Here is a 14,761-nt window from a genome sequence, read left to right as displayed (position 1 = left end):
ATCCTCTGCATCTGTATTAAAAGTACCAGGAATCAGGGGAGTTTCCTAGGTACCTAGATGGACTCTTGGTCTGATCCTGCAATGCGGTTCCTTAATGTTTGCTATGGGATTGATGCCTACCTTGGGAGCATTTCCTGAGAAACTGATTTCCTTTCTGCAGTGGCTGCTGTGACTGTATATATATAGCCTCTCAGTTCTCCTTCATTTTGAAACACAGGTAGGAACTTATTACAAGATGGACCAGAAGATGTGCAAAGATCACCCAGTGTCTTCATGTTTATGTTGGAGAAGAGATCTTAGTGAGATCAAATACCCTGAAAAAGCTTGTGGGAACATTGCAAGTTGGCAAAGGTTATCAAAGCAAAAAACTGAGATTTTAACTGTGTGCTTCTGCTCCCCTACAAATGGCTTCTTTGGTGTTTACTGATGTTGCAGACAGCCCCCTTTATAGGGCTTGAATGGGGGAGGGAGGAGATGCTGCTGCTGCTGCTGCTGCTGCTAGTGGTAGTTTCTCTTTTTCTAGTGTGAGCTCAGATCAATATGGCAGGCTCACAGATGGTCAGGAGATGCAACACAGGCATGCTTGGAGTCCTCAACAATGAAATGCTTTCCTTCAGCAATGGAGTGTTTCTGTCAAAATGTCCTTGCACCTATAAGTAGGCAGGAGAAAGTTGAAAAGCCAGAACCTGCTCCTGTTTCTGGAATCAGGATTTTGCCTTAGTGTTTATTTTTAACTAGGACTGAGCCAAATATTCTCCTTGTTTGCTTTTGAGTCTCAAAAGTACATATTCTTGAGGGCCAAACCAGCACTAGTCCAAACTCCCTTAATCATATTTTTTCTTATCTCGTCAATCTGGTGCTGCTTTCTTGGTCATTTCCAACCCCGCCCCTCTTCTTCCACACACACCCCAGGTTCCATCCCTCTTCAGTGTGATTCTATCTAGTGCAATGTCTTTCTTCTTGGGCCAGTGTTTCTGCTTTTGTAGAAACGTGGGGCTGCTCCTGAGGGCACTTCCCCTTTCTTGCTCTAGGCCCCCAGCCTCATCCCCAGAAGATTAGAATTCTGAACCCAGACTCATCACTGTCTCATGACCAAGGAGCACTGCACAAGTCCTGCCATGTGCTTACCTGTAGCAGAAATAACTCCTGCCCAGCATCCATCCTGTTCTTCATTTGGGAGTGATGGAGCTACAGGTGCAGGTGTGAGCTCGGTTGCTTTTGTCGCGTGGGTGTGCCACAGTTGGGTGTCATTCTCTGATTTTTGGTATATGAAAGCTGGTTCATTGCTCCCCTGCTTTTAAGGCAGGAAGCAGGGGTCTCCCATCCTAACGAAAGAAGGAGGTGTGGTGGTGATCAGATGGTTCTCAGACACTGAATAAGAAGTGCAAAGAGAGTGTGCAGTTGATAGAAATCTTGCTTTGTACTTCGGATTGCTCTTTGCCTCTCTCACACAGGTATTCAATTTCCTTTGTGGCCCTGTCAGCCAGCTTCTCCTTTCTTGCCCACCCTGAAAGAGCAGCTTTTTCATTGCGTTCCCTGGAAGTCATTTTAATCGCCGTCCACTCCCTACCCCCTCTTTCTTTTGTAAATTCACTTTATATATCAAGCCAGTGACATGGGGTCAAAAGTCTTGGCAAGAAGCAATTATTATAAAGAACTGGCCGGCCACTTTTAGCTTACAAAGAGAATATTATAGTCAGGAGGAAGCTTGAGACACAAGCATTATTGCAGGAAAAAGCTTCTTTTCTCAGATGGGTGGGTGGGTGGGTGACAGGCAAAGCATCCTTAGAATAATAGAATCCCTTGCATTTGACCAGGAAGCTGCAGTTCACAGAATCATACAATTGCTGTGTTGGAAGGGACCCTGTGAGTCATCTGGTCCACCCCCCTCCAACACAGGAATCTCAACTAAAGCATCCATGACAGATGGCCACCCAACCTCTGCCCTATTAGAGCCACATTGTTAAGCTGTCCTGTGGGGATGGAGAGAGGACTGTGCAAAGTAATGTCACAGAGGCTTCAAAATCTACCAGCTGCTAAGAAGAAAAATCAAGAAAAATAGTGCTACTGAGAACCTCATAAGTATTGTCAGCCTGAACCCCGTCACGTGGGCCAATTTGTCTTGTTTGGTGTTTTTAATATTTCTATCACTTTAAATGAACACCTCCTAATTATAGTGATTTACTAGCTACCTAGGGACATGATATTTGAGCAGGGCCTAATGCTTAGGAGAGACTGATCAGTGAGGCATGATTCAATTTGGGGATTTTGATAATGATAGCACCACCCAGGAGAGCAAAGTTTTGAGCAATTATTCCGCTTCTCAGAAGTCTCCTCTGATTGCGTTGCAGAACTAATGTGCCTGTGTCTCTCCCTTCACTTCCTCTCCTGCCCTTTCATTGTCCTTATGTTTTGGGACAAAAATTAGGGAAATCCTTTAGAAAGACAAATTCACATTTTGGTAGCTTTATGCTCCCACTTCTAACAGTTATAGGATCATAGGATTGTAGAGTTGGAAGGGACTCTGGGGGTCATCTACTCCGATCTCCTGCAATGCAGACACACACACACACACACACACACACACACACACACACACACACACACACACACTTATAAATATATACACACAAAGCAAGGCTACTTTTCACTATCTGAAATACCTGTCCAGGCTTACACTCTTGAACACTGCCCCTCACTGGTTCATCTCTCCTTAGAACCAGTTCATCTCTCCAGACAAGACACTGCCATATATCAGCCTTTTCTTTGCAGCAGGAGCCCTCCCTGCCTGGTGCCTGTCTCTCAGCTCCACCCTCACTTGTTCCACTCTGCAAAGGCAACACACAATAGTTACCACCTGGGGCTGAAAGAAGATAGATCTACTGAGAGTCCCATTGTCTGCTCTTCAAAGATGTCTGTGCGGGAGAGACGCTGGCTGCTGTTCTAAGGACAGTAAGGCTGGCTTTTCCCTCATTAGATCAGCACACTTATAGTGTGGACCCCACAAAATTCTCCTCCAACCCTAGTAAGGGCCATCAGGATCTAAGCCACAGGTAGGGATCCCTTTGTCCTTCCAGATGTTGTTGAACTACAGCTCTTGTCATCCCTGACCACCAGCCATGGGCATTGGAATCCAACAATACCTGGAGAGCCACAGGTTCCCCATCTAAGCAAGCGTGTCTTTTGATACCGACAGCATTATATCTGACCATGTGCTGACCCCGATCACACCATTTGACCCAAAGGCTCTCCTCTCCTTCGTTATCTCAAGGTCCTTCTGCACCCAGAGTTTTCGGTTTGATATGGTTGTGACTTTCAAGACTAGATCTTGTGCATACACCTGAGAAACCTGAAAGAGGATTGCGTGCCTTGCATTTTGTTTCATGCATCAGCTTTGTTTCCTAGGCTGCCCTTTCTGTGTGTCGACATTCCAGAAGAAGCTGGTGGTCTCTCTGTGAGGCAGCTTTGCCGTTTTCAGAGACAGCTGCGCATAGACAGTTAGCTCCTGACATTTAGAAAAATCTTAGAATCTAAAGCAAGAGGCAGAAACCAAAGGAATTTCCTGCTAAAAGGTCAAAACTGTGGGTTTGTGTGCTTTTTCCCAAATAAAAAAAGGGAAGGATGTTTTAACATTGGTTTGTTGGTCTGTGACAAGATCTAAGCCTGCTAAAGTGGAGATTAGAAAATACAGACCATGGCAGGGCAATGAAAATGGCTAGCAGCGGGAGGATGTTGTGAAGTGAGGGAAAAGGTTAAGAAAATGCAACAAGGGGGTTGCTTTGAAAAGAATGCCTTTGTGATACAATGCACCAAGTAATTCTCCTGGGCAAACCCCATTGAATCTGCCTGGCCCTGTTTAATGCCATCCCAGCTAGTGTCCTTCATCATAACCCTTGGAAGTTAACTTCATCAGGGAATCATGTATTGTGCAAATTCCTTTTTTGTGTCTTTCCTAAAGCCTCTGCCAGTTAACTATGGGGCAAACTGCACAATTTCCATGCCTCTATTTTTTTAAAAACTAACTCCAGGGGTGCTGTGATCAAAATCAGAACCACAGCATGGGGGGGAAAGGGGAGCAGATTAACCCTTCACAAAAATGCACACCCCAATTCCCTCAGTGATTTTTTCCGTAAATAGCAGCTTGGGGGAGAAATGTTTCAATTTTGGATGGGAATGTGGCGTATGTGTGAGGAAAGTGTTAAAAGAATAACCATAGTGTGAGGAAAGTGTTAAACCTGCCCCCACCCTCAAAAAATTGTGCTCAGTGCCCCCCACCCCCACCCGTTGCTGTTGCATCCTGTAAAGAGAAGGATGTGGGGGATCGCAGGCATGATATTCAAATGCACCTTGACACCCACCCACCCACACCCAGCACTCTTCTTTCTGTTAATGGTTAAGAATGAAGCGCCCCTTTCTGTTCTCTCAAATGAGGTTCAGGAGGTTACATTTTCTAAATCTCCACCAACGTGGCATACTTGTCATTCCAGTCGTAAGTCAAGCGACACTCACATGCTCTGGAGTCGTGTATGTTTCATTGCCGAGTGACAACACTGATCCTCCTTTGTGTTTCACATGTCGCCGCGTTGTCTGTAGAGACATTGGCCTGACCCTGCCAGTCGGATGCAGCAACCTCTCAACACGGAGGGCTTAAAGGGAAAAAATGTGATGCAGCATCTGACACCCGTCTGCACTGAATGTGCGGTTGACTTCCCACTTGGCCTGGGTCAGGGAGGAGGGTGAGACTTGCTGTGGGTTGACAGCTAGGAAAGCTACTCAGGCTTGTCGGAAGAGCTCTGCCGCACCACAGAGGGATGAAGAAGCAGAGATGGGAAGGTGGGATAAGTTAGACTGTTGGGCAGTGGTAGCCACACTGATGCCCTCCAGAAGTTGGACTACAAGTCCCATCAGCCCCTTTGTCAGCATTGCCAGTGGTCAGGGATGCTTCGAGTTGGTGCCCTTTCTCTAGGTTGTCTGATCCCACCTCAGTTGAGTGGTAAAGCTTTTCTCGGCTAGGCACCACGTAAGGTGGGAAGGAGAGGCTCACATTTGAATATCTCTTCTGCAAACAAGGAAACAAAATGAGATAGAAAATGGGTGTGGCAGGGAGAAGGCTAGCCTGGGTGCCTCTTCATGGCATGCTAGTTTTCTGTGCACAATATTCTCTCCCTCCCTCCCCCCCCCCCCAATTTATGGTGAGAATTACAAGAAAATACAACTTTTCACCTGCAGACTGAAATGGTACAGTCCAGGAAAAACTTCATTCCTTGATTCTATTGATTGTAGACACTGGCTCTATTCCTGTACTCAGAAGGACAAACCAAGCAGCAGCACCTCTGCCACTGCCATCCCTAAACATCCATCCAGGACTGTGAGGTCCAGAACTGGTCTGCATAGAGTTGATCTCTTTGGCAAAATTGACTAATCGGTCTTAAGACAGGTGGATCACTACAAGGTTGTGGCTAGACATGGGTGATACGTTGATATATCACCGGGGATCGGTTTTGTGGCCAGAGCGCAATGGCTCCTTCATCCAGTGGTATTTCGCTCCTGATTCAGGAGCAGGGGTGGTTCCACCCACGATATATCACCAGGTGAAGGCGCCATTGCGTTCTGGCCCTCAAACCCAGAGACGAATGAGCCACGAGGCGCCAGAGCCGATGCAGCTCATTCTTCCTTCAGCATGCCTGGCATTGGCGGAGGAAGGACTCCCTCTGCTGCTGGCACCTGAAGGAACAAACTGCATCGGCCCTGACCCCCGCGAGGTGCCAGGACCAAAGGAGCTGAGGCAGTTACATTGCCTTGTGGGGCTGGGCCAGATGCAGTTTGTTCCCCCCTCTGCTAGTGATACATTGCAATGTTGAAAAGCTGATATTGCCCAGCACTAGTTGTGACCTGATCTAAGGTGGGTTGCAAAAGCATCACCAGCACAACAGAAATGTTTGGTAGGTCCCCAAATATCTGTTTCGAATATAGGTGGCTTCCAGGTCTGTAGCGATTGAAGAGTAATCTTGACCAAGTCACCTGTGTCTGCTTGTATTGGAGTTTTTGTGTGTAGGCCATGTGCAGACATTACTTCCCCCCATGTTGGTCTGGTGACATTGGAGGATGTGCAGAGAAGAAAGGTGCACTTTTGTTCTCTGTGTGTATGAGCAGGACCAGGATCAGGTACCATCCAAACCAGCCAGAGAAACTAGCCATCATTAGAGTAGAGGACTCAAAGAATGAATGGGCTGGGAAGTTTATTCTGCAGCAGAGAGAAAGGGCAGTTGGATCATGGGCCACTCCCTTCTCTCAGGCAACCATTACCCACCACTGAGCATTTGTCCCCTCGGCAACCTTCCTCTCCTTCAGTGGCAGGTAGATGGAGTGGAACGAAAGCCGAAAGGCACTCTCTTTCCAAAGCAACTGGCTCACTCAACGACTGAGAGCTGGTGCTCTGCTGTATCCGTAGCACAAGCTTTCCAAAAGGAATATATATTAAAAAATATAAAGCCCTGAATAATTTACCAATATCCAGTGTTAAAAGGAAGATTGATGGTGTTTTCCTTCTCTCCGAGGACAGCTAATCTTGTCTCATGCAGAAAAGCAAAGGCAGCTAAAGCCTCTTCTCTACAAGGGGATGCCAGGACATGGCACCATCACGGGCTGCACATTCAGACACACATGCATACATACATACATACATACATACATACATACATACATACATACATACATACACACACACTGCCCTGCCATGCAGGCAGAAAGCCAGTTCTGGATTTACAACCAGTGTGTCAGAAGAAGTACAGTCTGGAAGTGCCAAGGAGGGAGTGCAATTCAGTGGGGATTGTCTGCTGTCTGTGCAAAAGGTTCCAGGATCCCTTCCTGGCATCTCCAGTACAAAGGATCTTGGGCTGCAGGGCCAGGAGAGACCCTTGAAGCTAGAGGGGGGATCATTTGACATTAAGAGAATGATAAACTGAAAATATAGTTTTGCCAGGCAGTAGACAGCAGTGTGTTTGTGCCCGTGTGCATGTGTGTCAAAAATGCTTATCAAGACTTTTCATGTGTTGGGTTCATATGGCTTCTTGAATAATGGAAAGGCTGTTTGCACATTTGCACAATTTACTGTTTTACATCATTCAGTTGGGTTTCGCTTGTCATTGGCAGCTTCAAGGAACTTTGGATTTCTGTATTTTAGTGTTTTGTTGGAAGCCGCCCAGAGTGGCTGGGGGAACCCAGCCAGATGGGCGGGGTATAAATAATAAATTATTATTATTATTATTATTATTATTATTATTATTATTATTATTATTATCCCCAGCCCATAAAAAGCCCATTCAGCCACCATTGAGGTTTCCATAGAATCATAGAGTTGTAGAATTGTAGAGTTGGAAGGGACCCTGAGGGTCATCTATTCCAAACCCCTGCAAGGCAGGAATCTCGGCTAAAGCATCCATGGTGGATGGCCATCCAACCTCTGCTCAAAAACCTGCAAGGAAAGAGAGCCCACCCAAGGGAGTCTGTCCTGGTGTCAGCCAGCTCTTTCTGATGTTTCCTGATGACAGTTCTTCCTGGTGTTTGCTCCCCGTCCCCCACTGCCTATGCACTTTTGAGCCTATTTCCATCAACCTGCGGCCCTCCCAACATCGTTGTGGGACTCCAGCGCTCATCAGTTCTGTCAGGGATAGTGGGAGCTGCTGCAGTCCATCATGTATGGGGTGGGGGCACAGGCTCCCCAACCAATGAAGGAAGGTGAGATTCAGCACCTAATACTATCATTGGGGGTGAGGGTGATAGTTAGGGGCAATCCTGCCACCACCCCATCAACAGGCATTATATTGGAAGGCAATTGGGCAATTTCAGAGCACACGAAATTGAGTTGTATCCAACTATTTTCTACTCTGATTAGACCCATTTAAATTAATGCGCATGAGCCCCAGTGCTTTTTTCCTAGAAAAATAGGTGCCAGTACTTACCATGAAGTTAATACAGTAATTGTCACACTTTTTAACAAACCAACAACAACAAAACGAGGTGCTGGTACTGCAGGTACTGCATACCTTGAGTACCCCCTGAAAAAAGCACTGGACATGACTAATTTAGGACAATTAATTTCAGTGGATGTACTGTGGGTAGAACCTAGCTGGATACAAGCCATTCTTAAAAGGTTTTGGAGGAGGGTTATGGTCAACTCTTCTTTGATTTTAATAAAGGGCCTGTAGCCACCATCTGGGCATGGAATTATAGAATTGTAGAGTTTGAAAGGACCACAAGAGTCATCTAGTCCAGCCTCCTGCAATGCCGGATTAAAGGGCTCCTCTTCCCCCCCCCCCCAGGATAAAGTCTCATTTTGGGACATTCTAGGTTTTTTAAACTGCCTGTAGGTTTGGAGCTAGAATAGTGTTAAAGGCGGAGAGGATTCAAACATCCCCTGTGAACCTTGGAATACCTCGTGCTCCTGAAATGCCCTTAGTTTTGAGAGGGACCAAATTTCCCTGAGTTTTGAGCCGGAATTTCTTGCCTGAGACCTTACTGCTCAGTGCTCCTTTCCTTGTGGGGTCCAGCTTCTCTGGCCCACTTTCCACTTGAGTCGTTTCACCCTCCAAACACCTCTCTCCACAATGGTTTGCCTGCTGGGCTACTCTTGGCAAGTCTTCTGAGTGCAAAGCAAGGGTCCGTCAGCAGCTCTGCCTCTCTGCCCTCAAAATCCCCCCCCCCCGCAGCCTTGCTCTGCTCTAGCAGGATGGATGGTGGTGGGTTCCTGGGTTGGCAGCAAAGGAAAAGTTGTCCCTTTGAACTGGGCCTGGGGATCCTTGCTAATGGCTGCTTGGGTCCTGCCGCCTTAAGAAAGCACAAAATCAAGCTGCATTTTTCACATACTGTTTCTGATGTGAGGCTTAAATGCATGAAGCAGCTCTGTGTTTGCTTTTGAACAAGATGCCTTCCTGATTAAAAAAAAACAACTCATCAAAACCGACTTGGGTGTATATGCCGCTGAGCTGTTTAGAAATCTAATGGAAGTAGTGAAGGTTGAATTATCAGATCTTCAGGAAGAACGAGGGGAGGGGGCTGAAGGGCTAAGACCATCAATCTTTCATGGAGACAGGGGATAGAGCTGTTTGTATATTCCAATCCCATTGAGACTGGGTTTTTTGATAGATTACCTTCAGTGGCGCTCCTTTTTCTGCACACGTTAACTCGACAGCCGCTTTCAAGTTTGTTTTCAAAACGTTCTCAACATTCTTCCCACCGCTCGGCAATTCATTATTCATCTGAGGCTCGCGCAAGGGAGCATTGTTCAGAGATTTTGGAAATGCAGAATCTTAATAATGGCCCAATTAAATTGTGTGTTGAACACCTGCCCAGCAGTAGATAACACTACCTTGATTAGAATAAGATATGCTGCAGGAGTCTCCACCGCGAAGGTACTGGAATGTGCTGGCGTCCTGGGAAAACAACACTGGCAGTCATGAATTAACAGCTTCGCTTCCCTTCTCCCACCCACCCTCCTCTTGTTTCCCCCCTGCAGGCATCCAGAGCCCCCCATGCGAAGATGCAGCTACTGGAAACCGAGTTTTCACGCACAGTCCAGGAGCTGATCGACCTCCACCTGCTGCAGCAGGACAGCATCCCAGCCTTCCTCAGTGCCGTCACCCTCGACCTCTTCAGTCGCCAGACCGTGGTCTAGTCCTGCTCTAGATGTTCTGTTTCTTCTCACCTAAGTTTAAATTTTCTAGTTTCTGCCTTTAATGGTTTCTCAAAGAAAGGGCCAAAGAGATCTCCCGCATCACCCCCACCACCTCCACTCTTCTTACTCACATTGGATCTTTGTGGCCAATGATAGCTAGGGAATGGGGACAACATCTACTCACCTCCCCCCGAAAAAAGATTACATTTATGAGGGTTTGGGGGGGCGGGGGTTATGGAGAGCCCCTGTTGGCTGGTAAAGACAACCAAGCCTTGCCAAGAGAGGAAATGTCTGGTTGCAGCCCAACTTGTTAGCTGGTAAAGGACAAATGCAAATAAGTGTCCTGTGATCCTTCAGGCTTCTTTAATATCCGGACCCCCAACCCCAAGCACACGTCCTTTCTCCCCCTTTGGCCCCAAGGCTTCTCTGACAGTATCTGAAATCCAAGAACTGGGAGGGAGTGCTTTGTGCTGATTTAGTCCGCAGTAGAAGATTGAGATTTTGACCTTTACCTTGTGCCGGATGAGTCCTCCTCGCCTTCTGTTAATTGCTCTTCCTGTACCCTTTCGAAACTGGGGTTTTATGAATAAAGTGTCACTTTTGTATCAACTGTGCAGTTTACATGGAAGCATGCAGTTCTCACATGCAATCTGACACTTGATTCTAGGGCTGTTTTGACAATGAGACCTGGATGCACTCCAGAGTTTGGCTCCTCAAGAATGAACACAGGTAACAGTGATGAATCAGAAGCAGAATTTTATTATATCAAAAAAGGAAATTGGCTTATTATCTCAAAAGCAAATTGGCACATTTACTAAAAACATTAAACGCAATCAGCAAACAGCATGCCAATACTAGGCTGAGCTTGGGAGAATTAAAACCAGTATAAGAGTTATTGTTAGAAGCAATCCTAGGAACACATACAAAAACTAGGATGATGTCAGGGAAGGGGAGAAATCGGATGAATGGGGTGGAGAAGAGATTTGACTGAGGGGGTAAAAGTGGTACTGGAGGGGGGGAATGGGGGCTGATTGTGGCGGCTTGTTTGTAGAAAGAGAATGAGGATGTCAAGTGAATAAGCATGGTTTGGGTGGTGATTTTAAGGGGCTTTGGGAAAGTTTTCATGGCAATAATTAGAAGAAAGCAGTTGAAAGAGTTTGGGGCAAGATTAATCAAGAGAGCAGGTCTCCCCAAGAAAGAGGGAGTCTTGAATGATGTTTGCAAAATGCCTTCTTGAAATGCATCTTATTCTGCTGTTCAGGCAAGATGAGGGAAAGTGATTAACATATCTTTGGGGCCCTTCTGGCAAGAACCTCAAATCACGGAAAATTACTTGGTCAGTAATTGTGATTCGTGTGGAAGGAAAGAGTGACATTTTGGAGGCCATTTCTTGGCTGAACTCCTCTAGAAGGTAGTCTGATGCTCTTTTGTTTATTTTAAAAATTTGCAAATGAGAAGGAAGGAAGGGCAGAGATTTACCATGAAAGGAGGCAATGGACTTACCAGATTTACAGTGAGCCTGGCCTCCTGTAATGGAGTCTCTCTTGATGCCTCACCAGGCCAAAATCAAAACTTCCTTCTGCTGTGCAGGCCAGTGTAGCAAGAGCTGGATTTTTTAGGGGGGCTTTGCAACCCACAGGTGCTCTACACGCCTTCATTTCCACGGTGCAGCTGCTTCTTCTCTTCTGCGGAGTCACAGCTCTCGCTATGATAAAGGATGATGGATGGCGGTGCTCACGCTGATATTACCACACAAAGAGAAGGGCGCCTTGCTCACCAGCACACAGCAAGCCCATCATTTTTCTAGAGGCATCTTATTAGGGTCAGTTATGAAGCCAGCTCGTCCTGTTAACCTGCCAAGGTCTCTTTTGCCTGCCCTATTTGAAAAGTCAGAGCGAAACAAAACATGGCCGTCGGCAAAATAATTGGAAGGTTGGCAATAGTTTGCTTATTTAAACATTTCTTCAATATTTTTCTAAAGATTATAATTCTGATGTTGTTTGCAGTAGCCTATAAAGCAGCAGTAATAAAACACAGCTGATGACAGTGAAAAGTAGCACTGAAAACAACTGCAGTCGGCAAAGGTAATACATCAAGTTAGTGGCTCCTATTGCATTCTGTCACAGCCGGGCCAAGGCTGTGGGTGGCCATCCCTGTTGCCTAGAGTGGTACATGTGTTTTGTTTTGTTTTTTTTTAGCTACTGTGGATGTTATTCGGAATATTTTGAAATTGCTGCTTTTTAACACTTTTTATCAATGATTTCAGTGTTTTGTATTTTTTGTAAACCACTTAGAGGTTTCCTTACAATCAAGCAATATAGGAATTGTTAATGTAAGGTTGGAGGGTTCATTCTGCAGCCCAACACCCCCTGTGCTATGGAACTAAGGGAGGCTTGAGCTGGAAGCTGAACCAAGTGTGTTGCAGACAGAAAAATCCTGCTTTCAGGCAAAGGCAAACCAGGGTCCTAGTATCCATCCCAAGCTTGGCTGATCAGGGGCGGTTCACAGTCCTGCCAGCGCAGACACTTCCTACAGCTTGCCAACCAGAGAGCTGGTGTTGCATGGTGTCGTTCCCTCCTGTGGATTGGGCCCTGAAGCCTGATCATCCACAGTCCCAGGTAGCTTAGCTTATCTTAGCATCCTGAGACCACAAGGTTCCTGGTTCACCTGCCATGGCCCATTCTACTTGCTGAGGAGTTAGCTCTGAGCAAATTCATTCGTATTGCAAACCGGTGCTACAATCCTTTGTTTCCAATAAGGGAATCTGGGAAACTTAAGTTGGAGCTACCTTGGCTGCTCTACTGTCCTCTTCTGAAATTGGCATTAGGAGCAGTTGCCATTGCAAGCACCACAGCATCGCCTGGAGCGTGGCTCTGGGGAGCCAGTGTAGCAATTTGTTTGGAACAATCGCCAACAGCAAAAGTTTCCTCCCCTCTCTCTCCCTCTTGGCCACTCTGAGTGGCGGTGTGAAGATGGATTGCCTGGCATTCTGTGCCAGGGGAACACTTCCTGATTCGTATGCACAACATGGCACCGAGAGCCGCCTTCATCAGTCATGGGGAAAATGAATCGTGACGTCAGCCACGCGCAGCTCCTCGGCCGACACAATGGCAGAGCCTCAGCTGCCTCTTGAAAAATCATTCTGCAGGCTTCTTACTGGAGAAATGAAGTAATTAATAAATTGACAATAAACCCACTATCTTGGCTAAACAGAGGTGGGGGGCGGGCAGGCAAAAGCTGCCTTGGAAATTGACTGGGGGTGGGGGGAGCCTGCCCATCAGGCAGCAGATTCCCAAAATGCGCATTGATGATAAACTGAATTCATTAAATATAGAAATAGACCTTTTCCAGCTTTACGAGGAAAGCTGAGGGGGGGGAGCACATCAGTCTAGATCAGGCATCCCCAAACTGCGGCCCTCCAGATGTTTTGGCCTACAACTCCCATGATCCCTAGCTAACAGGACCAGTAGTCAGGGATGATGGGAATTGTAGTCCAAAACATCTGGAGGGCCGAAGTTTGGGGATGCCTGCTCTAGATATATCAATCACTTCCTAACATTTTATCTAAAGACAAGTTGAGACTTTGAATGGAGGGAGCTCAAAAAGGGGACTCTCCCTGCACACTCCCCACTTCAGATTACTGCCTGGAATCTTGACCAGGATCACTCCATGCTGCAACAAAAAGGCATCTTAGCTAGGTGACCCCCCCATCCCGCTCTGTTGAGGCTTACGTGTCACAGAGAAGAAGGTGGGAAGGTACCAAATAGGCTTAAATCTGCTCAGCTTGGTAAGGCAAGTTGAGCCTCACTCGCTGCAGCATCCTCTGTCAGCAAGCAGCAGGAACCTGTGGGGAGGGGGGGTAACCACAAATTGATCATTTAGGACTGTCACATGTCATTTGGTCACTTCCATCTCCAGTGGCATCAATTGCTGTAGAGAGTCGATTCAGTTTCTGCTGTGATGTGGTACCTACAGGTGGAGGCACCCTGATTTCTGCTTCCTTCTTGATCCCTTGCTCTGGGTATTTGAAAGACAGTGTCACATTTTGTGTTCCTGCTTAGAATGATCCTCTCCACGAAGCGGGTGGCAAGGGCTGGAAAGCCGTAGCTTCATCTCCAAACGACTAAAGCCTTCTTTTTATTCACCCTTGAATATTTTTTCTATACCCAGAGGAGAGGCGATAGGGAGTAGGATGGGGGACAGATTGCAGAAAGCCTTTAATTCCAGCTTGTTTTGTACTTTTCATCTCTTCTTGGGGTCAGCACAGGGAACAAATTTAATCTGGCAAAACGGCCAACCTTCCTCCCATGTTTAGGAAGACACTTCCTTTTGTAGCTTCTCTGCTGTGCCTGGACAAGTTTAAGAGCCAGGTTTTTGGCTACAGAAGTACGCTCTGCTATGGAGCTTAATGCCCATTTGCAGAGTCAGGCCACAACATGGTTTTGTAGACAGAGAAGCCACCCAAAGTGCTGGCTGATCTGCAGGTTGGGAGCCAGGGCAACTGATTATTTTAAGCCTCAGTTGCTTCCTGGAATCTGTTTGGTGGAAGAGGAGGATAAGGGTCCACCAGCAGCAAAGCTGTACTCCAGAAAAAGTTGCCGACTCAAATTAAATCCCTGACATGAGACCAGAAGGTGGCAGATTCCAGGGATCTTGCTGAGTCTTAAAACTGGGGTGAGCAGGTTTGGAAATAATGAGTTTTTAAGGAGCTGGTCCTTTTGAATCTTGGCTTGACTCATAGATCAGTCTGGCCCCTTCCAAACTGCTCATTCCCTTTCCCAAAGTCTGCAGTCTTTCCTAATATTGTTTTAAATTGTTCTAAACACACTGTTTGACTAAGTGGCTTCTAGGTTCTTTTGAATAAAAATAAAACATGAAATACATCTTGCTTCCATTGCTGGACTCTGTCAGAGCTGCTAGAGCTGGCACAAGACATTTTGCTGCCTGAGGATACCGGTAGCAAATGAACCCACCCACAACAGAAAATCTCATGTCTGGCTTTCCTGGGGAGTAAAAATATAACAAAGAACTCTCCTCACTGTTGGCTGTCTTTCTGTGACACTCTGAACCAGCTGCCTTAAGGCAGCT

At 46.5% G+C, this 14,761-nt stretch overlaps 1 protein-coding gene across 1 annotated transcript in view; it reads left to right on the top strand.

The window, feature by feature from the left end:
- Positions 1–10,645, top strand: part of MAD1L1 (mitotic arrest deficient 1 like 1) — a 492,750-nt gene extending 482,105 nt beyond the window's left edge. The window contains exon 18 of the mRNA XM_035130662.2: positions 9,515–10,645. Within this exon, the coding sequence (XP_034986553.2) occupies positions 9,515–9,673 (159 nt within the window). The 3' untranslated portion in view covers positions 9,674–10,645. The remainder of the gene's footprint in view (positions 1–9,514) is intronic.
- The last annotated feature ends 4,116 nt before the right edge of the window (positions 10,646–14,761 follow it).

The sequence above is a fragment of the Zootoca vivipara genome, chromosome 14, assembly GCF_963506605.1.
Source record: "Zootoca vivipara chromosome 14, rZooViv1.1, whole genome shotgun sequence".
Classification (NCBI taxonomy): Eukaryota; Metazoa; Chordata; class Lepidosauria; order Squamata; family Lacertidae; genus Zootoca; species Zootoca vivipara.
This window is presented reverse-complemented; position numbering and strand designations above follow the sequence as displayed.